Source organism: Gavia stellata, chromosome 1, assembly GCF_030936135.1.
Source record: "Gavia stellata isolate bGavSte3 chromosome 1, bGavSte3.hap2, whole genome shotgun sequence".
Taxonomy (NCBI): domain Eukaryota; kingdom Metazoa; phylum Chordata; class Aves; order Gaviiformes; family Gaviidae; genus Gavia; species Gavia stellata.
The window spans coordinates 66,383,063-66,408,984 of record NC_082594.1 but is presented as its reverse complement, the minus strand read 5'-3'; the positions used below and the strand labels follow the sequence as shown (position 1 = coordinate 66,408,984).

Genomic DNA, 25,922 nt, shown 5'->3' with positions numbered 1-25,922 from the left:
CAGAATGGCAGACTAGACTTTAAAAGGGCACTTAAATAGAAGGTGTATATTTTCATTGCTCTAAGAAAAGCAGGTGCTTCATTGCATCACTTCTGACGCAGGAATTTTCCAGGCTGTAATACAGATTACATGAAAACAGGCAAAACGGTGTGAGTAAATAGAGAGAAACAGTTAAGCATTATTATGCTTTCTTGGGTGCATTTTCCAATTTACTACAAATATATAATTTCAGACATGACTATTATACTACTTTCAATTTTTTTAATCTATATTTCTTTTTTTCAATAGTTGTGCGACAAAGAAGGGAAGCAGATGCGGCGTTGTTTTCAGAACTCTACAGAAAACTCAGTTCACAGGTAGTGTGATAAATGTATAGAGAGTAAAGAAACTGAAAGCACCCTAACATCAGAAGGATGCATATTAGAGTTGTTTTGGAGAGTGCTTGGGGCATTAACAGTGTTTTTACTGAGAGGATGGTTGAATACTGGAACATGTTGCACAGGAAAGTTGTGGAGTCTCCATCCTTGGAGACAGTCAAAACCTGACTGAACACAGTCACGGGCAACCTGCTGTAGATGATGCTGCTGTGAGCAGAGGGGTTGGACAGAGGTGCTTTCCAACCTCAACCATTTTGTAATTTTTCTGAAAAAGTTTACAAGTTACTTTTTTCTTTTTACTATGAGCTGTTTGCTATTAATTTAATTGTAAATCAGAAGAGAATAAAGGATAAATTTTTAGTTTGAGTCCAGTTACACAAAGGGGCATTTCATATGAAGGAAGGAACTCTGTGAAAATGGAAGTGTTCTTTTTTTATATGTAAAACTGATGAATTTTCTCATTGTAATTTATTTTACAGCAATACCTTGCAAGTATGTTGATTTTATTAATCTAGGGTTTAAAAAGTCCTCTTTTTTCTGAATTTTTAAGTTCTCCAGATCTTTAATGTTGAAGGCTAAGTGTTTGCTGACTTTGACGATTCTACTAACACCAGTGTTAATCACAGAATAATGCATGTTGATATTTTGTCAAAAGATGTTAGTGTATAGAAAGCCCACGATGCAGGAAGGTGGATCAGGTGAAAGGGGGGAAAGATGCAAGGATACAAGGATGGAAGTTTAGCTGAGGGAGGTGAAAAATGACTGCTGCTAATCTGTTCTGGATTCTCCATAAAATTGAGTATTTAGCAAGGTAGAATATGGTGGGCAGTAATAAAATAAGATTCCCAGTTGTCATTTGCACGTACCTGATTTTTGACAACAAAAATTAGTTAATGTAAAAGATGATGTTTTCTATATAACAGAAAATTTGTCCATATTTTGCTCTTTGTATTTGGAGAAATGTTTTTCTCTGGTCTTCTGCTTTTTAATAATGAATTTACATATAGATCATGGCTAAGTTACAGGATAATATAGGATTATCCTGTGTATATCTATATGTCCTGTGTGTGTATATATATATAGGATTATAATACAGGATAATAGTAAGATTTTAAGATTACAAAAAAGTGATTCTGTGGAGACTATGACTAGTCAGAACTCTGTTCTGCCCCTTCCTGCATCTGTACTTAACTTACTAGTTTGTTAGTGCTTGGAGCTAAAGTTACTGTGTAACTCTTCCTGTTTTCCTTATCTTGTGGATTTGTATATTATTTGCATTGGTTTGTACAGTGAAGCAAGTGTCACTGGTTTGCAGACACCTGTTCCAATGACCTCAGCCATTGTTTTCAGCCTTTTCTTGAATGTACTATGTGATTTTGCTCTTTTAATACCAATTTTCTGAAACATGTTTCTGTAGCTTAGGTACTATGTTGCTATACCATTGCATTTGGCAAGCAACGTAGCTGCAGAGCATGATGGCTGTAAACTTTGAAACAAAATGCTTTGTCTGTGTTCTTATCGGTTTGGTTATTCTTCTGAATGTAATGCAAGCTTACATCAGCTATCTCCTCATATTTTGCTGCCTGCTGAAATGTTTGAGGTTCTTTCAACCTTCTGTCATTTTTTTTTCTGTGATAGCATCTTGTGTACATGAAATGGTATCGTCTGAATACTGCCTTCTTTAAATGCACGCTACCAATTATTATTCAATCTACTGTTAGGTTTATTACTAATGGTGGACAATCATTTCTTTTCCCCATGAGCTTAGAGAAGGGCACAGAAGGCATATGCGTTTTCTGAATCAATGAGGCTTTTTTTTCCTCCAGCAAACGAAAGAAAGGAAATGGCCTCAAGTTGTGCCAGGGGAGGTTTAGACTGGATATTAGGAAAAATTTCTTTACTGAGAGAGTGATCAAACATTGGAACAGGCTGCCCATGGAGGTGGTGGAGTCACCATCACTGGAAGTTTTCAAAAAACGTGTAGGTGTGGCACTTCAGGACATGGTTTAGTGGGCATGGTGGTGTTGGGTTGATGGTTGGACTTGGTGATCCTAAAGGTCTTTTCCAACCTTTGTGATTCTGTGAGGAGAAAGAAAAAAGCTTGTGTGGATCTGTTTTAACTTCGTTTCATCCCTTACTCTAAAGAGAAAAGGAGGTCAGTGCTTATTTTAGTGGCAGCTTGCCAGTTGAGCAAACCATGCTTCTTGAGGCACTTAGACTTACTCTGTTCTGGCCAGTAGAAGAAGCTGCTTCTTCACCAGTTGTTAATAAGTTGCTGGATTAGTTATTTGCAACAGATGGAACATCTCTACTTTTTGCTTGTTGTTGAGATCAAAGCAGAAGATAGTAGACTTCTGCTCTACATAATAATATAGAATGTCTCCTTCTACTCTTATATAACAATACAGAGCTTCAGTAGGTTTGATTAGTGGGCTCTGTGCTGACAAAATAAATGTTCTGTGGCCAAAATTCTTACACCATGTAACACGTACACACAAAATGTATAATTTGCAGAGAAACAGGAAAAATAGAAAAAGGTGAGAATTAAAATGTGTTTAAAAAAGATCATTTCAAAGTGACCTTGAAAGTGCTTTTTGCAACACTGATAGCACTGAATTACATTGCTTCATAAGGGATGGAATCTTTGTTGAATCTTGGTATGACTAAAGTTTCCTTTATATTCAACATTGCTTAGTATTCCAGACCATAGCTTGATCAATATCGTGAGGGAACTTGTATGAGTTTCTTTGACTTACTCCACTACTTAATGTCTGTTAAAAGGTTCTATGTCCCTGATCAATTCGGGTGCAAGCATTAGTGTCACAGAACTACGGAGTAACATATCTAGAAACATATGCTTATCTAAGATAAAACTTTTTAACATTTGCCATAACTCTTCTCTTCAAAGTGTCTTTTTGTAGCTTGGGCTTTAGCATTGTTTTGTCTTCTGCTTGTAAGCTTTCTGCTGAGATCTAAAGCTGCTGAGAGTGTTATTCTAACAGTCTGTATGTATCTGTCTATTTGTCTGTTTGCTAGAGACTGTATTGCATATTCGTCAAATTTCATGTTCACAGTGTCTTAAGCTGTGAAAATTTTGGTAGCTCTCTTAAATGGCATTTAAAGTAATAGAAATTAAAACCCTCCAACTTTTGAAGCCTCCCTGTAAAGGAGAGTGAATGGGAAAGTGGAGAAAAGACAGTTCTTTGCTTAAAATTGTACCAAGAGTTTTCCATCTTCACCTTTAGGTTAGAGTAGCATCCGCATGTTTTAAATGGTGAGAGTGTGTGGGAATGCTGGTAAAAGTTTAACTTTGTATAAACCTCTTTCTTAGTAGATATGAATTTAAAATTGAGTGTACTTGCTGATCTCAGAACAGGTGTGAGTTCATGAATTGAACACAGTGGAGAAAATTAATAAAATTAGCAATACAGAGGCTGCACTGCACATTCCCAGTTTACTCAAGAATGTGGCTCTGAGTTGGTCTTATTTGTGTGGAAAATTGATTTCTATATGTACATGTTAGTAGGCTGGATAATTTAAAAAAAAAATCCATTATTATCAAGAGTTAAACCAAACTAATTTCTGTTTGTCTTCATCTTTTTTTAAAGGGCATTTTGAAAAACAAATGGTCAATACTCTACCTCTTGCTTAGCCTTAGTGAAGATCCACGTAAGCAGTCTAACAAGGTAGGTGAGGAGACCTTTGTTACTTCTGAGAAACAGTAAATGTGTGTCGCTTATTTTAGATGTCATTAAGAATCACTATCCAGACTTAACCAACACCTCAGGTTGTGTTTGTGGTGTTTGTGTGTGAGGCTGAAAGAAAGAACACACTTGACACAAGTACCTGCAATTTTTTTCTGTGTAATTTTTTATACGAAGTAAATGTGCAAATATGAGCTGTCTAATATTTGTAGCTGAAGTTGTGACTTTATTAGAAGGGTGATCTTTTTGTTTGCTTTCTGGTTGGTGGTGTAATGTCTGCTGACATGCTGATGAGTTTGAAATGGAGTGGGGAGAGCAGAATTCCTCCTTTGGTTGCAGCTCTGCTAGCACCAAAGTGCTTTTTGCAGCTATGGCTAATGGCAATTCGCAGGCAAAAATAAGGTCTATTGCTAAAAGTACTTTTGCTCACTGTAAGGGACTTGCTTTTTTGTCATTGTAATTGTAACAACAAATTTTTCTTGGCAGAAAGGTGGTCTTCAGTTATTTTCGGCGTTCTTGAATATTATGCTTCTGTTAACTAAAGACATGACTTAAAGCAACTCACAAATCTTCTTTTCATTACTCCCTTTTCCAATCGTCTCCTTTTCAGGTGTCAAGTTATGCCACACTTTTTGCTCAAGCATTGCCACGGGATGCTCACTCAACCCCTTATTACTATGCCAGGCCTCAAAGCCTTCCGTTGAATTACCAAGACCGCAGTGCTCAGTCTGCCCAGAGTTCTGGCAGCATGGGGAGCAGTGGGATCAGCAGCATCAGCCTGTACGCTCTGAACGGGCCAACGCCAACTCCGCAATCACTCCTTCCAGGGTAAATTAAACTGTTTTACCTTACAGATAGGTTTGGGGAAGACTAGAGATAATCTGCTCTTCTTTTTTTTTCTTTTCTTTCCCCCAACTTCCCCATTTGTATGCCATTGGAAATTCCATGGTAGATGCGTAGAAACTGAATTCTTTAGCTGAACAGTTCAAATATCAAGTGCTGCCATATGACCATATGAAGCCAGAAATGACTGGCCAAGTGTATCCATTCTTAAACTTAATTTTAGCTATCTGCTGAACAGCTGATATTTCACTTGATCCACTCCTTTGGATTCTAGTGCCAAGTCCTTTTCCAGATTTCTCAGTTCTCTGAAACCCTTTAGAACAGTCTTTATCTTTCTTCTGTAAACACCTTGGATTTAGAGTCCACACTCAAGTTCGTTTTACTAAGTATCCCTCAGCCAGTGTCAAATTAGTATACTTGTCACCCACTTGAAAATGGAGGATGTTCTTTCTTGCATGGTCTGACTTTCTTTTAAGTGTGTTCACAGCAGGTTGGCTGTTGTACCAGAGCAGTCTTGCATCTTGAATGGACAGGGTTTGTTTTAGTTTTGGTTTTTTTGGAAAAAAAGATTCTAAAAGAGTTGTTTAAAAAAAATTACCTATTAGGAAAAAAAATCCTAAAACACCTACTGTTCAGCAGTGATTTAATTGTCTGTTCATACCAGGATGAATCTACATTTGGAACTGAAACATTCAAATACCAAATAGTTCAGATTTTTGATGAGTAGAAGCTGGCCATTGTAAGCCATAAGGTGATTACCCAATTATTGACTTTGTTAAATAAGCCAACTCAGAGTTACATGCTCAAAATCTGAGCCCTTCTTATGCCATTGGATAGCATGTTGTATTACCCCTGCAGCTCTACAAAGCGTGACGGAGATGCACTGCATAGAGACTCTGTTCTATGGAGGGAAAACGATCGTGTTCATAGTCTGTGATTCAATGGTCATTCTGTAATATATACCTGGAAATACATTGCTTCATAGAAGTTGACATAGAAAAGTGAACAGGATGTTACGAAACTTGTAAAAGTGAGGACTGTACTTATTTGCATAGCTGTTTCAGCCTTAAATGAAAAAGCCTGTAAATAAAGCCTTTGTCTAAAAGCAGTGGGGACATTACTTTTCAAGAAACTGTGGTTAATGTCAAAAAGACTCAGGAGAATATAATAAAAGGGAACAAAAATAATCTTAAGGGATGCGGCAATGAACAAAGCCCTATTATTTTGTCCTGACAGAAGCTTCATGGGTTATGGTTTGACCAAATTCCTAATACAAGGCTAATTTATGGAAATTTTTATTAATTTCTTTCCTTTCTCATAATTGGAAAAGAGAAAGACACCATATTCTTGTCTCTTAATCTCCTCCCCACCCACAACAGTCATGAAACAAACACAAAATCAAAATACATGCATTTTCAGGAAGTTTCACAGCTTTATTTTGAGTTGAAGGGTTTTTTTTAATACAGTGTATTTGAGATGATTTATAGAATTCATATTATGGAGCTAATAACCAGTGCTGATACAACTGGATTTTATTGTCATTAATATGTTTTACAATACATATACTTACCTGACTTTGCCAGTACTAGGTTTGTATGGTGTATCTTGGATGCACAGTAGAGGATATCTTTAAGCTAGGAACATTGTGTGAGGACTGCGCCCCACAAGTGAGTGAGGAGGTGGTAGACCAGGGTACTAAGCAAAAGGTGCAGGGTGATGTGGTCAAGAGAGACCTTTAAACCAACAGAGCAGGGCAGAAGGGCGTCCACTCAAGTGTGTGCACACAAATGAGGAATGTAGAGAGGACAGCCTTAAAAGGGAAGCTCTCATACCTTTTCTGGGACATCAGCACAACTTTGCTGGAGTGCCTACACACAAACATATGCAGCGTGGGGAACAGACAGGAGGAGTTACGAGGTCTGTATGCAGTACTAGGGCTATGATCTCATTGGGATCAGAAAAACATGGTGGGATAGTTGGTTGCAGAGGGTAGATGCAGACTCTTTGGAAAGGACAGGCTAGGATGGCAAAGAGAGGAAATTGCTGTTTACATGAGAGAGCAGCAAGAATGTATGGAGCTTTGCCTAGGGACAGGTGAGGTGCCAACTAAGACTTTATTGGTTAGGATTAAAGGGCAGACCAACATGGGTGGTGGTGTAGTGGGTATCTGCTGTAGACTGCCTTATCAGGAAGAAGTAGATGAGGTCTTTAGACAACTGGAAGAAGCCTTACATTTGCAGGACCTGGTGTTCAGTGGGGGCTTTAATCACCTCAGTATCTGCTGGAGTGGGAATGCTGCAGGGCATAAGCAATCCAGAAGGTTTCTGAAGTGTCCTGATGATAACTTTGACACAGGGGATTGAGATGATGATGATGAGAGGTGCTTTGCTGGACTTGACTTATTTACAGACAAGGAAGAACTGGTTGGGAAGGCAAAGATTGGGGCAGCCTTGGCTGCAGTGATCATGAGATGGTGCAGTTGAGGAATCTGAAAGGAGGAAGCAGGGCAAAAAGCAGGATCCCATCCCTGGACTTCAGGAGAGGAGACTTGGGCTCTTCTGGGAACTGCTCGGAAGAATCCCATGAGAGACTCCCTTGGAGAAAAGAGGGGTTCAGGAGAAAATAGAATAGTTCAGTTTGAAGGGACCTATGGTGATCACCTAGTCCAACTGCCTGACCTGAGAGCTGCTTGATATTAAAGGATCACCTCATTCACACTCAAGAATGGTCCACCCTGACAAGCAGGAATTCAAGCAAAGGTGGCAGGAGGCCTGCATGGATGAACAAGTTGCTCATGACAAAACTTGGGCATAAAAAAGTGTACAAAAGATGGAAGCAGGGGAAGCCCAAATTCACCTAGAGTTCAATCTATCAAGGGACATGAAGGGCAACAAGAAAGAATTCTACAAGTATACAAGCAGTAAAGGAAGGCTGGGGCAAACACGGGCCTGCTGCTTAAGGGGCAGGGGCTGTGGTGACAGATGATGTGGAAAAGGCCAATGTACTCGGTGCTTTCTTTGCCTTGGTCTGTGCTGGTAAGACCAGCCCAGGACCCTGAGACCCCTGGGAAAATCTTCATTGCTCCCAGTTTACTGCTGGCAGAGGATGATCAGGGACCATGAGACCTAAGGGGATGATACATCCACAAGTGCTGAGGGAGCTGGCCAGTGTCATTGTGAGGCCATTCTTGGTAATGTTTGAAACATGGCAGTTGGGGGAGGTTCCTGAGGACTGGAAGAAATCAAATGTTGCTGCTTTGTTCAAGGAGAATGGTCCAGGGAACTACAGGCTGGTTAGCCACGCCTCAACAGCTGGGAAGGTGGTGGAGTGGCATCTAGTCATGGAAAGCATTTCCAGACACATGAAGGACAAGAAGGGGACTAGGAGTAGTCAGCATAGACTTAAGAAAAGGAGTACATGCTTGACCTATCTTACAGCTTTCTATGATGAGATGACTGGCTTGGTGGACGAGGGGAGAGCAGGGAATGTTTATTTCAACTTTAGTAAGATTTTTGACACTGTCTACCTGTAACATCCTTATTGACAAACTTAATAAAATATGGACTAGATAAGGTGATAGTGAGGTGGACTGAAAACTGACTGACCTGCTAGGCTCAAAGGATTATGGTCAGCGACACAAAGTCCAGATAAAGCCCGGTCACTAATAGTGTAGCCCAGGAGCTGGATCCTCTACACCTTCATCCCACCTTATGGGACAGAGTGCACCCTCAGCAATTTTGCAAATGATACAAAACTCAGAGGAGAAGATGATAAAGCAGGTGATTCAGCTGCCATTCAGAGGGACCTCAACAAGCTCCAGAAATGTGCTGACAGGAACCTCCTGAAGTTCAACAAAGTCCTGGACCTGGGGAGGAATAACCCCATGCACCCGTACATACTGGGGGCTGACTGGCTGCAAAGTAGCTTTGCAGAAAGGGCCCTGGGGTTCCTGGTGGACACCAAGTTGAACATGAGTGTGCAATGTGTGGTAAAGACAACCAACAGCCTCCTGGGCAGCATTAGGAAGAGCATCACCAGGAGGTTGAGGGAGGTAGACCTTCCTCTCTGCTCAGTACTGATGAGGACACATCTGAAATGCTGGGTCCGGTTATGGCGCTAAAAAAGACACAGACAGACTGAAGAGAGTCTGGAGAAGGAACCACAAACTAATTAAGGGGTTGGAGCATCTGACATATAAGGGGAGGCTGAGAGAGCTGGGATTGTTCAGTCTGGAGAAGAAAAGGCTCAGGGGATGTTACCTATGTGGTTATACCTGACCAGAGGAGTAGAGAAGACTGAGCCAGACTTTTCTCAGTAGTGTCCAGGGAAAGGACAAGAGATAATTGGCAAAACTTGTAAGACTGGGAATCCCAGTTAAACATAAGGGAAAAAAGCTTCTGTTGCAGTGAGGTGGGGGTGTGTGTTTCAGGGCAGGGAGGATGTTGTGAAACACTGGAAGGGGTTGCCCAGAAAGGTTGTGTAGTCTCCATGCTTAAAAATATTCAAAACATGACTGGACAATGCACCAGGCAACCTTCTCTAGTTGACCCTGCTTTGAGCAGGAGGACTGGAGGAGGTGACCTCCAGAGGTCCCTTCCAACCTCAGCCGTTATATAATGCTGATACGGTATGGCAGTTATGTCAGTGAGGTTATTTTGTATATTTGCTTGCTTAAAAATATCAGCAGAACCTACCCTGTTCCTGACATATTCTTGGTCTGACCTGTTCAGACTGTTCAATTTTATAGCAATTTCATTGCTCTCTCTTTAGTGCTGTAGTCTGTGAGGTGGGCAACCCAAATTAGATCTTTTGGTGAGTTTCATTCCTCCTGAACTTCTCTTTATACATGTTTCCCTTTATTTCTAGACTACATTCTTCTTGAAGTGTAACAGCCTAAATTCAGTGATTTACTCTAGTTGAGGCGTTACAAATGCTAAGCAAAACAGAGTTGCTCTGTCTTGTGGGCTGTGTTCTTGATCACTAGCTACAATCACATTAAGTATCATGTGTGACCATCCCATGAGTTATGATGTGGCAGTTGAGAGGAAAGGCATTCCTCAACTTTTTTTACATGGACATTTGTGTTGCAATCTTGTTTCATCTCTCCCTGCAACTGTGCTTTCACAGCTTTGTGGAATTCTTCTTTTTTATTTTTAAATATGTATATATTTCCAAATGTTTACATTCAGTCGCGGGAGTGGGGAGGAATGGTCAGCAGCAAATATTTCCAACTTTATTTTTCATCATCATGATACAGAAATAATCAGAAAGTTAACTTCTAGTCTTAACATTTTTCACGTTTAAGACTATTTTTGTGAGGACAATTGACAAGTTTGAGAGGAAGGGAAATTGGAGCTTGTCTAGATGCTCCCTTCTTGTTCATGTCTTCAGGCACTTGATACAAACTGACCTAAACAGTAGAGTAGCAGGAAAGTGAACTTTCTCCTCTTTCTCTACTTTCCTTTAGTTCTTTGGCATGTAACTACAGTTTCAAGTAATAACAGAAGTTAAATGTATGACTGTTGTTTATTATTATTACACTTGACTTCACTTTTAATCCATTTCAGCATATCTACACAGTTCAGTGTGAACAAAGTCAATCTTTGATATGAAATCGTATTTGTCAAATTTGTACCTCCTTTTCTTTCTACAGTTTTTTTTTTATTTTAAAGTGTAGGCTTATAGGAAGGAATAAATTGTTTGTATGTTTTGCACCCTTTTCTAAGGTTCCTTTATTTAAAAAAAAACAGAAACAAAACATCCACAAAACCAAACTCAAGCTTGGGTCATTTTTCAAAATTTGCATGCCCCAAACCAGGTGATGGGTACGGAATCAAAGTTTTTAAAGATGTTTCTTCCTTTTGTCCTTCTAGACAATCCTATCAAGCTCCAGGTGTTAGTGATTGCCTCCGTCAGCAGTTAGGGTCACGTCTTGCATGGACTCTAACTGCAAGCCAGCCTTCTTTACAAAGCACTACCTCAAAAGGCTTTTCAAATGCTGTCTCCCGTGGTGTGCCAAGGTCAAGGCGAGAAGGGGATACAAGCGGTGAGCAAAGACGCATTTGTTAAAGATAATTTCTTACAATTGTTATCTGTATCATCCATTATTTTTTAATGATTTTGAAATAGTTTTATAGCATGTTTTATTTTTGAGCAGTGTTTTGCTAGAATGTATTTGATAGAATGATAGAAGCAAATATGCAAGACTAGTATATTTGGCCACAATCTCTTTGGCTGGTTGTTAATTTCTTTTTGCAATGATTGGTTTGATAATGTGTTCTGGTCTTAAGACTGACTTCCTTACAGTGTTTGTCAGAATCAAGTGATTGCGGTTTGTGAATAATGATCACGCTTTTGATGATTAGAAGATGCTATTGCTTTTAGAAAGTCGGAAAGAGAGCTCAATGACTAGAACTTGTTGAAATAAACTGATTCGTTTGTGATTCTGTCTTTTAAAACTTGGAAACTTCAGGGATCTGCTTGGTAGAGTATCATGGGATAAAGCCCTGGAGGGAAGAGGGGCCCAAGAAAGCTGGTTAATATTCAAGGATTACCTCCTCCAAGCTCAGGAGCGATGCATCCCAATGAAGAGGAAGCCAGGCAAAAACACCAGGAGGCCTGCATGGATGAACAAGGAGCTATTGGACAAACTCAAACACAAAAAGGAAGCCTACAGAGGGTGGATGCGAGGACAGGTAGCCTGTGAAGAATACAGAGAAATTGTCCATGCAGCCAGGGATCCGGTTAGGAAAGCTAAAGCCCTGATAGAATTGAATCTGGCCAGGGATGTCAAGGGCAACAAGAAAAGCTCCTATAGGTACATCAGTGATAAAAGGAAGACTAGGGAAAATGTGGGCCCTCTCCGGAAGGAAACAGGAGACCTTGTTACCCAGGATATGGAGAAGGCTGAGGTACTCAATGACTTCTTTGCCTCAGTCTTCACTGGCAAGTGTTCAGCCTACACCGCGCAAGTCGCAGAAGGCAAAGGCAGGAACAGGGAGAATGAAGAACTGCCCACTGTAGAAGATCAGGTTTGAGACCATCTAAGGAACCTGAAGGTGCACAAGTCCATGGGACCTGATGAAATGCATCCATGGGTCCTGAGGGACTTGTGGATGAAGTTGTTAAGCCACTATCCATCATATTTGAGAAGTCGTGGCAGTTCAGTGAAGTTCCCACTGACTGGAAAAGGGGAAACATAACCCCCATTTTTAAAAAGGGAGAAAAGGAAGACCTGGGGAACTACAGGCCAGTCAGTCTAACTGCTGTGCCCAGCAAGATCATGGAGCAGATCCTCCTGGAAACTGTGCTAAGGCACATGGAAAACAAGGAGGTGATTGGTGACAGCCAACATGGCTTCACTAAGGGCAAATCATGCCTGGCAAGTTCAGTGGCCTTCTACAACAGGTTACAGTGTTGGTGAACATGGGAAGAGCAACTAACATCATCTATCTGGACTTGTGCAAAGCATTTGACACTGTCCTGCATGACATCCTTGTCTCTAAATTGGAGAGACATGGATTCGATGGGTGGACAACTTGGTGGATAAGGAATTGGCTGGATGGTCGCACTCAGAGAGTTGCAGTCATCAGCTTGATGTCCCAAGTGGTGATCAGTGACAAGTGGCGTTCCTCAGGGGTTGGTATTGGGACCGGCACTGTTTAACACATTTGTCAGCGACGTGGACAGTGGGATTGAGTGCACCCTCAGCAAGTTTGCCCATGACACCGAGCTGTGTGGTGCGGTCGACATGCTGGAAGGAAGGGATGCCATCCAGAAGGACCTTGACAGGCTCGAGAGGTGGGCCCGCGAGAACCTTATGAAGTTCTACAAGACAAAGTGCAAGGTTCTGCAGGTAGTTTGGGGCAATCCCAAGCACAAATACAGGCTGGGTGGGGAATGGATTGAGAGCAGCCCCGAGGAGAAGGACTTGGAGGTGTTGGTTGACGAGAAGCTGGCAGTGCATGCTTGCAGCCCAGAAAGCCAACCATATGCTGGGCTGCATCAAAAGAAGTGTGACCAGCAAGTCGGGAGGTGATTCTCCCCCTCTACTACACTCTCATGGGACCCCACCTAGACTACTGCGTTCAGCCTTGGGGCCCCCAGCATAAGAAGGACGTGGACCTGTTGGCCCTCCTCTGGACTCGCTCCACGAAGATGATCAGGGGCCTGGAGCATCACTCTTATGAAAACAGGCTGTGAGAGTTGGGGTTGTTCAGCCTGGAGAAGAAAAGGATCCGGGGACATCTTATAGCAGCCTTCTAGTACCTGAAGGGGGCCTACAAAAAAGCTGGAGAGGCACTTTTTGCAAGGGCATGTAGTGATAGGGTAAGGGGTAATGGCTTTAAGCTGAAAGAGGGTAGATTTAGATTAGATATTAAGAAGAAGTGTTTTACTGTGAGGGTGGTGAGGCACTGGAACAGGTTGCCCAGAGAAGTTGTGGATGCCCCATCCCTGGAAGTGTTCAAGGCCAGGTTGGATGGGGCTTTGAGTAACCTGCTCTAGTGCAAGGTGTCCTTGCCTGTGGCAGGGGGTTGGAACTAGATGATCTTTAAGGTCCCTTCCAACACAAACCATTCTATGATTCTATGAAAAGTGCACTGGAATATAGAGCTCTTAAAACTGTTTTTTCTTTAAATTAGCATACTGTTTATGGTGGTTGTATTTAGAGCAATTGACATAAAATATTGTCAATAAAATAAAAAATAGATAAATATTACTAATTTATTTCCTTCATTAAGCAGCTGTAAACTTGAAACATGCCTAGAGGATCTATTCTGAATTTACGCAAGTGTAACTAAGGATAAATTGTTTAACAGATGATCTCTGTGGCAATTGTGTAAGTTTCAACCCACTCTACTTTTACAGTAAAAGTGAGAGACTTTTCTGAATAAGAGAGCTAATGGCAGATGTCATCCTACAGTGCTGTTACTCTCTGGCAAAGAAAGATAAGAGATGTGGGGTTTTTATGTGGGTTTTTTTTAATAACTCCTATATAAAGAAGTGTGGGTAGTTAGAAGCTAAAATATAGTCTGTCTGCCAGCCCCTGCATCTTTGAGTAACAGTGCACAAAGAGAGTTGTATTGGTATATCTGAAGGCAGTGTTTGGCATTTAGAACCTAATTAACAATACTATTGATGTGCAAGAAGACGTGTGTGTATATAAAATATATTTATAAATATATAGAATTTTTGTGTACATGATAGATTTAATATATATAACTACAGAAGAAAATATATAAAAATACATAAAATCTAGCACTGCGTCTTATTTTGGTTGTACTAATTGCTGTAAAGAGCAGTACAAACTTGTTTCATTTAGTCAGCCAGCAGCTGTGACTCATGATTCTTATGTGGGATGGGTATAAGTACTAACAGTTGTCTTAAGTGTAGTCACTGGTTGATGTAGAAATAGAGCTGCATTCAGAATATTAAAGGCTATTGTCAAGAAGATATATTTCTATGAATATGAAATTCTAATTAAAAGGTTTTGTGGTTTTTTCTAAAATTGCTTGCTGTTAATTAGAGTTTTCTTATTGCTACACTTGCACAGACAATATAATCAGGAGCATTGTGTGGCTGATATTAATACCTGTTGTATTATTTACCAATTAAAGAAATGTGCACTTGAATCTTCTACCATTTCACTAAGAGTTCCTAAAAGGGGCTAGCTACTTGCGTGCATATCTTAATATTATGAGGAGAGTCTGAGTTTTAAACAGCATCTTGAGGTGATGGCTACTTTTGCCAAAATAAGAATAGAATTTATTTTTTGTTGGTTTTGTTCTGGGAAAGTGGATTGTTGGGGAGGCAAACTGATGAGAGTAAGAGTGCTGTCAAATTTGCAAGAAACATGTTTTAGCATCTTGATTTCTGGATGGTTGTTGAAATTGTTTCATTCTTGATATCTTAAATGAAGTTACAAAAGCAGATGGTGCTGTTTCATTATTATGATGCTTGCCTCTGAACTTGCACTGGTGATTGAATCAGAAAAGATAACAAGTTTAAGAACTGGCTGAAGTGTTGGTTAAAATATAACATGCCCTGTGTCATTGTTGTGGTTTAAGCCCAGCTGGCAACTAAGCACCACACAGCCGCTCACTCACTCCCCCCAGGTGGGGTGGGGGAGAGAATCAGAAGAGTAAAAGTGAGAAAACTCGTGGGCTGAGATAAAGACAGTTTAATAGGTAGAGCAAAAAACACCGCGCGGAGAAGCAAAGCAAAAGAAGGAATTCATTCACCACTTCCCGTGGGCAAGCAGGTGTTCAGCTATCTGCAGGGAAGCAGGGCTCTATCACCTGTAGCAGTTGCTCGGAAAGACAAACGCCATTACTCCGAATGTCCCCACCTTCCTTCTTCCTCCCCCGGCTTTATATACTGAGCATGATGTCATATGGTATGGAATACCCCTTTGGTCAGTTGGGGTCAGCTGTCCCGGCTGTGTCCCCTCCCAACTTCCCGTGCACCCCCAGCCCACTCACTGGTGGGGTGGTGTGAGGAGCAGAAAAGGCCTTGGTGCTGTGCGAGCCCTGCTCAGCAGTAAGTAAAATATCCCTGCTTTATCAACACTGTTTCCAGCCCAAATCCAAAACACAGCCCCATACAATCCAAAACACAGCCCCATACTAGCTGCTATGAAGAAAGTTAACCCTATCCCAGCCAAAACCAGCACAGTCATACAAGCTGACCTGCTCTGAGAATCCCAAGTATCGGTAGAGGCAAATAAAGGGAATTCTTGGCTTTCCTGTCAGGTTGTTAATAGGACTTAAACCTTTTTTTTTTTTTTTTTACAGGTTGTAAACAGAGGCTTTCTCTTTGCTTTTTTTGGCTAGGCTTCTAAATAGCTTTTTGAAGTTGTAATCAAAACTAATTGTCCCAAGAAATCTAAATACTAGTTGTTGGTTTTGTTTTTTTTTTCCCCTAGGCTCTGTGGAAATAACCGAAGCAAACCTCGTAAGAGATGTTTTGTACGTATTCCAGGGAATAGATGGCAAAAGCATCAAAATGTGCAATTCTGAAAATTGCTATAAAGTGGAGGGAAAGGTACTGTATGGTGACTTGTATTTCGTATATGAGCAGAGAGGTATGTAGGGGAAAAATAGCCATGAAAACTGTGTTTTAAAAAAAAAAAAAAAAGTTAAAATGTTATCACAAGTCTTTGCTCCTCCCCAGCCCCCACCCCCCCCCCCCCGCTTTTTTTTTTCCATACAACAGAGTAGTTTCAACAGTACTAATTTAAAACTGCTTGGGTAGATTAGATCCCAGAAAGAAACTAGCATTTCACAAGATGTGAATAGACTCCCAACTATTAAGCCAGTGCAAAGACTCCTAAGTTATGGCTTAATTTGAGGATTTTTGTCATCATTTTCCCTCCCCAGTGTATAACAAGGAATATAAAGCAGATGCAGGCTTTTGACCATATTATTATTGGATTAAATTTAACAGCCTGAGGTCTGGAATGGATGCTAGCCACTTGATGTTATGGGCTTGATTACACCTTACAAGTGATCAGATGGGATCATGCAGATCACCCAAGAAAGGACTGGTGATAGAACTGAAGAGATTGCTTTCAACTCCTGTTGATAGAAAATCCAGCTGATGTGAATTTGAAGGAAGGTGTCAAATAGGGGGCAGAGGAATGGGAGAGAAGTCTGAGAGAGAGAAGATCTGGCTTTAAGGTGGTGAGATGTTAAGCATATTTGCAATGTGGAAAAAAAAAACCAAAACCAAACCCAAGGGTGAAGTGGGGCCAGCTTGTCAAAGAACAAAAAATGGTGCTAGTTGCTTTAGCATCTTCTCCTTATTTAGTTTTTAGACAGTATTGCATCACAATTCAGTTTCAGCTTGCTAATTGGCTTTCATGTTCTTCTTCAAATGGAAAGACAGTGTTTCTGATTTTCACTTGTGTTAAGAACTTTATACTATGACAATATGACATAGTCCTAAAATGGCGGGGAATTGATTTTTGGGCCATTTCATGTTCCAAGAGCACAGTAGACTTACCTTCATGTTGATGATAACTGAACTAATTTCCTTTTCTCTTCCATAATAATAGCAAAAAGTGAAATATATCACTGTTCTCCCTGTAACTTTACAATACAAATAGGCTAGTCTGAGGTGAAAAACTGTTCTAGTTTGAACTTCTAATTCTGTTAATACAGGCAGTTTGGTTATTCAGGTGGTTTGAGGTCAATAGTGCTTTTTCGTGAGAACTTTCTGTCTTCAGTTATTTTTGTGAAGGCAGTTGTCTTCCATCCTTCTTCCTTATTGGCACTTGTACTGAGCTACTGGAGCCACTGAAGATGAAATTATTTGACTGACTAGAGCTGCAGCTGGATCTTTTTCTGATGAATAAGGAGTACCAAGATCATACTTCCTCTAGCTGTGTTGACTGCATGTTAGGCAAAAAAGTAGTCCAAACATGTAGTTTTCCCTCAGCTGCGCAAAGAAAATGTCATTGTACACAGTCTGTTTTTTCCAGGAAGAAACACATTTTCCAAGCCGTTGTTCTTGCCTAAATGTTTTCTAATGTTGACATTAATATTAGGCCTGTTGGTGACATTCAGCACTGTATAAGCTAGCAGCTTCTGATTTGATCTAAGAGATATAAATGTAATAACATTAAGCCAATTTTGCTTATTTCTCATTTGATTCCAGCGGACGTGTATTGTACTTAATGCTTGCCAAGCACTCTGTAGTTGTAGAATTCTAAATAGTTCTTATGTCATCTCTTTGGTTTTAGCTGCAGGCAGAGTTTTTGTGTCCAATCATGCTTGTTTGGGCTAGAATTTATCTTATAGAAAGTGTTTTAAGAAGTTAAAGCTGTGCCTGTATATCTAACCAAGAGGGCCAGGGACTGAGCTCTGGTCTTACAACCAAGTGCTGCTGCCTGGTTCAAGCCCACAATGCTGTGGCTAAAGCACTTTTGTAGCTGATTTTTATCTTAGGGAATGCCTGTACTGCTAAAAGGCTTAATGAGTAAGCTTGATCTGTAGTTCTTTAGCAAGCAGTTCAGCTTGTTAGTGCACTTCCTTGCTCTGGTTTGGACTGTTCCAGGTGGTTCTCCAAGTTAAAATTGTCTGTAGAGGTGGGATAGGCCCTATCACTGTGAGCAAAAGTCAATCTCTGCCACTTGGCCTAAAGGATCAGTCATATTATTTGTTTTTATTTATCCAATAAAATTTTGAAAACTTGGTGATGGTGTTCTTGGGTAACGTGACAAAGTGTGGTAGAAGCAAATCTCAAGTAGGAACAAGAGGAACAGTGTCTTATGTGTTCCTAATTTAAAGGAAGAAGTGTGCTGACTCAGATGAAGACAGTAGCAGTTAAATAGGGTGTTGGGACTAAGGCAGGCTTGCAGGGTGAAGTGAGATACTTGGTATAAGAAAAGTAGAAACAGACGAGAAGAGCTCAGAGGAGCACATAATTAAATAGCTTATAAAAGCTGTTACTGGTGGATTGGACTTAAACTTGGAATTTGGATTCAGTAAGTTTTGGGTCCTGATACCTAGTCTGGCATTGGGTCATTTGTCTTCTGTTAAAGGTTTGTTTCACATGTAGTAGTAACTCATTATTTTCTCTAGGTTTCTTCATTAGTTTCAGTCATTGACTCCTCTTCTAGAGCTCTAATATATTCAGTCTTGCTGATAAACAGGATAAGATGAAGTGTGATTCTATATCATAAAATTTCAGATTTCTTCCTCTTTTCTGAAGACCTTTTTGTTACTGCTATAATTGCCTAATGTAAAAAGGGTGTATGAATACTGTTACATTAAGATTTCCAAAAGGGAAGGTCACAAAGTTGCCAGGACTTTGTTCATGCTGCCTTTTCAATGCTTATGGGTATAAATTTAATGCTAATTACATCGTTGTCTGCTTTTTTGGCACTATCTCTGCTGTAGAACGTAAAATTATTGTTTCCTGAACTGGCTTATTTTATGAGGAAGAGGGACTTCCATAAAGAAACAAGTATTGGCATGGTAGATTTGACTTAACAGAAACAATAACTTGCAATTTTAATTTTGTAGGTGAGCTTGTCCAAATCTCTCAGAGATACTACAAGTAGACTTGCAGAGTTGGGATGGCTACATAATAAAATAAGAAAATACACAGACCAGAGGAGTTTGGATCGTGCATTTGGACTTGTGGGTCAGGTAGGTCAGCTGAAAAATTGATTTTGCTACAATATTTTGGTCTTGTTTCCCTTAGAAACTACTGAGTAAAATGCAGTACTAGAATGAATTGTAAACTTTGGAGCCTGGATCATTCATCCTTTGATGTAGTCCTTTTATGGACTGCCACTTTCGGTATGGGTCATAGTCTGAAGGCAAGGGAAAGGCATTTGCGCTTGCTGGTTGTAAGAAGAAGTTGCCCCTGTAATTTGTAATTAGAAAGTCTCATGCATAGATTCCTTTTCTTAATCTCCTTTTTCTTAAATTCATATTTTTTAAGTGCTCATGCATGTTTATAAACAAAAACATTGCTTAAATGGGATGGTGGCATCCCTGAGCTAATGAATCGCCAATTCATTTGTTAGGGTGACCTATGCAAGAGACACTCTTGTCGACTAATGTTCATGTTCGCGTGTTAATACTGCACTAACTTACATAAAATGCAAATACCCCATTATCTTCTGCCCTTTCTTTTGAATACAGCATCAAAAGAATGTTAATTTTTGTTTTTATAGGTTTCATCATCATGATTTGTAGTCTACAGTAACTTCACAGCTGCTGTAATACCCAAAACCACATTTACTGCTAAGGCATTCCCGTTTCCTCTCACTTGCTCCCTCTGTAAAACTGGATATTATCCCTTCTGAGTCGACAGAAATGTTATCCTTGCCTCTAGCCATAACATCCTACCTAATCTGCCAAGAAATTGAAGTGCTTCTCCCTTCAATCTAATTTTTCTTAAGAGGTCAGTAGAGACACTGTAGTGCTTCCTACTTTTCTAATGTTTTATTCTGTTGCCTTCTGTCTCTTATTCCTAGTAACCCTTTTAGTTGCATATATATAATTATTTTTCTAGTGATCCAATGCTGATTTCCATGTTTTATATGATAGTGCTACTGTATATGCATTTCCTTCAGATTCTCCCCGTTATATCTGGGTGAAGTTTCTTATTTATCTAGCAGCTTCCTGCTTATGCTTATTTGTACCGTCTCTGGCTTTAATCTTCAAGTTTACAGCAAGGGGAGAACTTTAATTCTTCAGTGAATTTAAACGTGCGATATCTTAGCTACCATATGCAGGTTTCAGATCCTGTCCAGAAGGCTATGCAGTTAGTTAGCTGAATCTGCATAGCTCTAATACTGTTAATTTTGCTTGAGGCAAGCACTTACATATATTTCTAGGACATAAGTGTACAAATAAAACCATATATTCTACTCCTGCTGTTAGTATCTAGGCAAAAAGAGTATATACTATTGCTTTTCATGGCTTTTATAGCGGGCAGTTTCAGGTGCTGTGCGCTGTGCATTAAGAATTTAGCATAAGAATATGTTGTGCATTCTAAAGTATCTTTTGCTTAATGTTTTAAAAGAATGCTTACGTAAACCCCTATTTAAACCACATGAAGGATAAGATGTTTGTCACCCCTTTTATACGATTCTGGTGACTGCTTTTACCATGCAAAATGTCAGGTGTTGGCAATTATTAGGAGTAGAGCTATAACAATACACTGCACTTTATATTCTTCTACCTTTGCTGCTTAGTATCTAAGTTCTACTTTGTCCTCAGAAAGCAAAAAGAATAATCAGCAATGAAATATAACTTACCTTATATTTGGACATTTTGCCCATTTAGAACCAGTTGTGGTAGTGGGCATTTTAATTTTTTTCTCTTGAACAAGCATTCTGTTTCCTTCCTGAATTCTCTTTTGCTGTAGACCAAGTCAGAATTCTAGGATAATGTCCAGTTTTCTGTAACAGTTTGGGAAACAAAAATGTGTAGTTTGTAATGCAGGAATTGGCACTGGATGTAAATTTTAACTTCTAAAGCTTCTCTGAAAAGTTGATGGCCAGTTAGATCCTAAATCCTTTTGGCTGTGATTACTGTTCTCACTTTTTGAGTAGATGTATAGTGCCTTTGAATGTTTTCTTGGAGGCTCTACTCTGCCCTCTATCTTGGCAAGTGCTACTTTAATAGGTTAAAAAAATGTACTGAAGAAGCAAGTGAGAAGAAATGAAAAGTGGGGTTATACATAAGGGGATTTTTTTTTGCCCTTCAGTATCCTCTGGAATAAAACTAATTTCAAATTTTACAATTTATAATGTTGATTTGAAGAAAGGAACTCTTGTTTCCTTATAAAGGATACAATTGCAAGATTAATGATCTTTTTTTTTCTAGGCTTCTTAGCCGCTTAGCAGAAAGAAGATTTATTTTCTCCTTGTGCTTGTAGTAATGATTTCTCCTTTGTACATACTCTAGTGAATAAATATTTTACTTTAAGCTCTTGGGTTCTTTTTGTGTGAGGTTTTCCTTATTTTTTCCAATTTACTTTGACTGTGATTTTTAAAAGGGGCTGAGGGGAAAATCCTGGGGAATTTTCTAATTTAAAAAAGTCCATTAAAACAGATATCAAAATGATTAGCCGAGAATTGGTTAAGAAATCAGTTCTGAAGAATTTGTGTCTGCGCATAGAAGTACTTTTCAAAAAGCCAACCAAACAAAAAATTCTAAGAACACCAAAAAGTGCTTAAAGTCCAAACTTTCCAACTCAGTCCAAAATTAATGAGCCATATTTTTAATTCTGTTTTAGAAAATGTGTTGCAGGAATTTTTTTTAGGCTCTATGTTAGGTTAAGAACATTACAAAAACAAAGCAAGAAGACTATCCATTACTAAACAAGTATTCTTTCAGGAATTGTTTTAAAAATCTATTTATTTATTTTTAAACAACCCAAAGTAGCTGTGCTTAGAATTGTTTTACAAAGAGGAATCTTTGCTTTAGTTCAGGCTGTTAAATTCTGCACATTTTACAGATTTCTTAGGATATACTTAGTGTTACTCAGTTGTTCCATGTGAAGTGAAGAATCATATATGACTGTCAATTGATTAAAGGCCAAAAATTTAGAGTATTTGATCCAGCAGCACTTACTGGGAGTATTCTTTTATGAGCATTGTGTTTCCTTGTTCCTGTCATATAGCCTATACTGTAAATATAATTATGGTTGCCTAACTTCTGCATTCTGTTACTAGAGGTGTTCCAGAAGTTGAAACTCTATTACTTCACTACATACTGTATTTTACATAATTATTAAAGAAAATTTCTTCCGGGTCATGTTATGATTTGCACATGTCTATGGTAATTATTGTCTTTATTGAGATGATATAGCTATTTGGAGAGTTAGCGCTTGTCATAGTTTAATCTGTTGACAGAATTAAGGCAGCAAGAAACAGAAAGTCACTTGACAATGTGTATATATTCTTGGAAAAGTTCTGCGCATCTCTTAGCGAAGCACTTAGACGTTGGCCAGTTTTCAAAGAGTTGGCTTTTGTGCTGAAACTTGTAGCTTGATTCCTTTTAGGAAATTTCTAACTACCTTCACAGTGTGGTGATAGGATAAAAGTTATTCTAGATCAAACCAAAAAGATTTTTCCTGATTTTTTTTCTTTTTTTTCTGTTTTATCCTCTTTCTCTTACAGAGTTTTTGTGCAGCCTTACATCAGGAACTTAAAGAATACTACCGACTTCTCTCTGTTTTACATTCTCAGGTAAGTTAAGTGGTTCTTACTTAATTTTCTCATTTTGCTTTACCTTATCTGAATATCTCCTAAAAGGTAGGATACCTAGGTATCCCTTTAGAAAGGGAAGGATGTACAGCAGTTTCTATTGACAGTGGACGCAATTCTGTGTAACTTGTACATTTCTTACTCTTTGGATGTATGTACCAATTAATATTTTTCTCTTAGAAATTCACTGTTATGTGACGTATTACGTAAGCAAGGAATATAATGTGTATTTCTAAGCCTCTCTCCCTTTTTTGCATCATTTTTGTCAGTTTCATCTTGCGTGATATCTTTATCATTCAAATCCCAAAGAGCATGACACATCTTTGAAGGGAGAAAAAAAATCTCTATTTCAAGCAATGCATGGTTCAGCAGCTAGTACGACAGTTCCAACATCTTGCTCTGTCTGGGGCAGTTTGTGCATTTTCTGTTGTATTGAGAGAGTAAGATGTTTCAGTGTTTTATTATTTTTCTGTGATGTATAGACCAACTCAGTGCTGATAATCTTGCAGTTTGTCCACAAATATTTATAAGTATGTGCACCTAGATGCTAGCTCTAAAATAAAAATGATATTTTGGTTTTCTTTTGCTTACTTTTTTCTATATGGGACTTTTAAGGAGTTCATTATTTATAATTGAGAAAAATTTATTCTGAGATTTGACCTAAAGTTAAATTAAAATGCCATTTAAAATTCCAATTTAAAAAAATCTGCAGTTTAAGTCATAGGCTTCTGTAAATGTTTTCAAAGCATCTATTCCTTTTTGACTCACTTGCACTTTAACATTCCTCAATTTTGGAATGCCTATCATACATACTTTTGGCTTGTTTTTCCTGGCTACCATCTAGTTACTTTTTTTGTAATTATTTCCTGCTCTGTCCAAAATATGTTTGCTCTTTTGGTTTGCTGGAGCTTTGATTTATTCTAACTAATAAAACTTCTTGACCATAAAAATATTTATGACTTCTTTGAAATGCAGCTTCCTCTACCTTTCCGGCTCCACTAAACCTTTCAAAAGAAGAGATGAGTCTGGTGGGAGGGGAAGCATGTAAGGGGAAAACAAAAGGAAAGTTCTGGCATCACTTATTTTCAAACTGCATTTGCCTTTGTGGTGTGTTTACCCTGGCCAGCAGCCAACCACCCACCTGGCCTCTTGCTCATCCCTGTCTCTTGGGGAATGGGGAGAAAACAGAAGGAAGGCAAAAAGAGAAGTCAGTCAAGTTAGTGACAGTTTAATACGGAAAGCAAAAGCTGTGCATGCAAGCAAAGTAAGGAACTCATTCCCTACTTCCCATCAGCAGGCAGATGTCCAGCCACTTCCTGGCAAGCAGAGCCTCAGCCACTTAATACTTGCTTGGGAAGACAGACTCCATCACCACAAATGTCCCGCCTTCCTCCTCGTTTCCCTGAGCTTTTCTTCCTGAGAAAAGTTTTTTGTCCTCCGTGTTTGGAAATGGTTTCCAGGATTAGTTGCTCTGTCAGCTTCCCAGGGGATGAGGTGAGTCTCTCTGGTGTGTAGTTCAACGAATCCTCCTTCTCGAAGAGAGGAGTGACGTTTGCTTTCTCCCTGTTGTCAGGAACCTCCTTTGGTTGCTATAATGTTGCAAAGATAATCGAGAGTGGCCTTGCAGTGGCATTGGCCAGCTCCCTCAGCACTTGTGGGTGCATCCCATCAGGTCTCATAGATTTAGGTATATCCAGTTTGTTTAGTATTTCCTAACCTGATCCTTCTCCACTCTGAGTAAGTCTCCCTTGCCTCTGATCTCAGGTGACGTCTGGTATTCCCAATGTCAAATCTTACCAAAAAAACAAGGCATAGAAGGCATCAAGTACTTCAGCCTTTTCCATTCTTCCTATCACCACTTTCCCAGCACCATTTTTCCCAGACTTCCTTTTACTGGTTTTCTTGTTGCTCTTCGTGTTCCTTGCCAGATTAATCTCCAGTGTTAGAGTTCATGAGTGTATTGAGCACATAGATTAAATGCATTCTGGTAGGGAACAGTCAATACAATGTCTGTAATGTAAAGTTTTGCTGCACTAGCAGACTGGAGTTTCTGGGGATGTCCCTCAGCACCTGACTGAAGGGGATCCCAGAGGATTTTCAAGAAGCCCCTGGCAAGATTCCTTCCCAAAGGCTGTGAAAGAAAGGAAGGAGATCCAACAGTGGAGGAGAGAGTCTCCTGTGCCTTGAAGGCTGGGAAGCACAAGGTCACATAGCAGGATGGAGAAGGGTCAGTAGAGTGCACCAATGATAGGTGCTGGCACTGATTTTAGTTGATGTTGATGAGAAGGTAAGGCAGAGTGAAATCTCCCGGTCTGTCAATGAAAGCTTGCTAACATTGGTATTCTGGATGCTCTGTCCATGGCAAGGAGCAGCATGAAACAGGGTGTGTGAGCAAATAGGCGCTGGGGACCCCCAGTGTGGGAAGTACAAGGTTTTTTATGTGGAGGAAAGCTAATCTAATGCATGCTTCCTCAGTGCAAACTTGGCATCAGCAGGCCCAATTTGGGAAAAACCTTGGTGTCTTTGCAGGTGGTTGTCTGCACGGCTGGACTTGGTGTACGTTTGGGTGCCAGGGAGATGAGCACTCAGAACAGGGCAACTGGTGTCAGTGTGACACTGGAGCACTGTGTGCAGTCCTGATGGCAGCCTCTCAGACATTGGGGAGGTAGAGACTAAGGAGGAAGAAAGTCAGCTAAAATCCTCAGGAGCATGGGACAATTGCTGTGTGGGGAGAGGGTAGATGGGCTGAGACTCTTGAGGCTCAAGAGGAAAAGGTGCAGGGGGGCTGTGGCTGAGGCTTCCAAACTAAACACAAAGTTGTGGGGTTTGGTGAATGGCTACAAGAGGAAAGGAGGCACTCTGTAAAATTAGAAGGAGGTTGGTGTAAAACAGAGAAGAGTAGCCAATTTGCAAAATTTGTTTCCCTAGAATGTCATGGCAAAAGGCAGTACCAGCATGTTGAAAAACGGATTATACAAATTCATGGAAGGCAAATCTGTAAACTGCTATTAGAAGGGCTGAGCAAGGATGCATCTTCTGATGTCCTGAACGCTGCAGCTGGGCTGCAGGGAGTCTAAGGGGGACGGACTGCTGGAGGCATCAGCTTTGCACGCTCTTCTTGTACAGCACTTCCTTTTGTCGTTATTGGAGATAGAATAGTAGTTCATCTAGCCAGGTTTCTGACAGAGGATGGCATTTCTTATGTTCATAATTGATGGAGAGGAAGTCTTTAAGAAAGAAGTCAGCATTCTCAAGACTTGTATGAGA

At 39.8% G+C, this 25,922-nt stretch overlaps 1 protein-coding gene across 2 annotated transcripts in view; it reads left to right on the top strand.

Annotated features, from left to right (window-relative positions):
* Positions 1 to 25,922, top strand: part of TUBGCP3 (tubulin gamma complex component 3) — a 58,316-nt gene that overhangs the window by 12,991 nt on the left and 19,403 nt on the right. Inside the window, exons 3-9 of one of the 2 annotated variants that reach the window (XM_059835851.1) lie at positions 289 to 356; positions 3,986 to 4,063; positions 4,692 to 4,909; positions 10,798 to 10,970; positions 15,849 to 15,967; positions 18,952 to 19,077; positions 22,569 to 22,637. In XM_059835851.1, coding sequence (XP_059691834.1) covers positions 289 to 356; positions 3,986 to 4,063; positions 4,692 to 4,909; positions 10,798 to 10,970; positions 15,849 to 15,967; positions 18,952 to 19,077; positions 22,569 to 22,637 — 851 coding nt within the window. Of the gene's footprint in view, positions 1 to 288; positions 357 to 3,985; positions 4,068 to 4,691; positions 4,910 to 10,797; positions 10,971 to 15,848; positions 15,968 to 18,951; positions 19,078 to 22,568; positions 22,638 to 25,922 lie in introns of both variants that reach the window. The other variant, XM_059835861.1, reaches the window with a different exon arrangement.